Source organism: Terrapene carolina, unplaced genomic scaffold, assembly GCF_002925995.2.
Source record: "Terrapene carolina triunguis isolate 2854851 unplaced genomic scaffold, T_m_triunguis-2.0 Scaffold23684, whole genome shotgun sequence".
NCBI lineage: Eukaryota > Metazoa > Chordata > Testudines > Emydidae > Terrapene > Terrapene triunguis.
Genome location: NW_020688035.1, coordinates 1 through 1,242, shown reverse-complemented (window position 1 = coordinate 1,242; position 1,242 = coordinate 1). Strand labels below are relative to the sequence as shown.

At 64.5% G+C, this 1,242-nt stretch overlaps 1 protein-coding gene across 1 annotated transcript; it reads right to left on the bottom strand.

Moving 5' to 3' along the window:
* Positions 1 to 391: 391 nt before the first annotated feature.
* On the bottom strand, positions 392 to 1,239 carry LOC113408763 (deoxyribonuclease-2-alpha-like; the record flags this gene model as incomplete). Its single annotated transcript, XM_026662163.1, has 2 exons — positions 392 to 747; positions 1,122 to 1,239. Coding segments are annotated over 2 exons (474 nt in total), but the record flags the coding sequence as incomplete, so codon positions are not given.
* Between the last annotated feature and the right edge of the window lie 3 nt (positions 1,240 to 1,242).

Sequence of the window (1,242 nt, the reverse complement as noted above, 5' to 3'; positions counted from 1 at the left end):
ACAGGTGGGGAAACTGAGGCAGAGGCAGCACAGTGAATTGAACCCAGGTGTCCTCTGTCCCTGGTTGGCGCTGACCTCTCCCCTCTAGCGCCCCTTGGTTATTGAAGGAATGTCCCCGCCCCTCCATCCTGGCTGCCCCCAGAGCACCGCCATCAGGCTTCAGGCCGAGAAAATCGTGAGACTGACTTAGAAATCACAGGATTATTATTGCATTTATACAGGGGCATGGAGACCCCCACAGCTTCGCAGGCACCATTGAATCACCCCACCCCACCCCACCGCCCCCGAGAGGGAGGTAAGTGGCATTGGCCCCGAAGGGGAAACTGAGGCACGGAAAGGTTCCTCTAGAGAGTCACCGGGGCAGAGTGACTCCCCATCCCGGCTCCACCCACTAGCCCCCACTCCCCTCCTTGCACTTGCTATAGTCCTGCACCAGGGCGTAATACGATTTCCAGACGGCTGGGTCCTGCTGGCACAGGGTGCCCCCACCCCGCTGCTCCTCCTCCAGGTTGCGGTTCATGTCGCCCACGCAGGCCCAGCCGGGCGCGCTCTCGGTGCTCACGCACCACTTGGAGTGGTCGACGGTGGCCGAGAAGTCGGGCCCCGGGGCCGGGAAGCCCAACTCCTCGATGTTATACACCCGGTAGGGCCCCGAGCAGTTGGAGGGCAGGACCCCCCGCGAGTTGGGCCAGAACTGGACGTAGAGGTCGCTGGAGAGCGCCTGGGCCAGCCAGCCGGAGTAGAGATCTGGGGGACAGAGCGGGGGGGGGTTAGCGAGCTGGAGGGAGGGGAAATGACCCATGGCCAGCACTGTGGGGCTGATCCGGGGGGGGAAGAGACCTCAGGGGGAGCTGGCCAGAGTACAGATCTGGGGGGCAGAGAGCAGGGTGGGGGGGTTAGCGAGCTGGAGGGAGGGGAAATGGGGGGGGGTCAGAGGCACTGTGGGAACACATCAGAGGGAGGATAGAAGGCTGTGGGGTAGAGATCTGGGGAGGCCGAGGTGTTGGGGGGTAGCACCACTTGGGGTGGTTATAAGGCCATGGGGGGCTGATAAGCCCCAACACAAGCCCCCCCCCTGCATGAGAGTGGGTCTGGGACCTCCCCCTCCCGCCCGTTCTCACCGTCGTGGAAGAGCCGGAACTTGGCCAGGCTCAGGAAGCGGCGCCCCCCCAGCGAGGTCAGGGCCACGCTGCGGTTCCAGGGGGGCTCCTGCACGTGCTTCATCTCGGAGGCCAGGCGCAG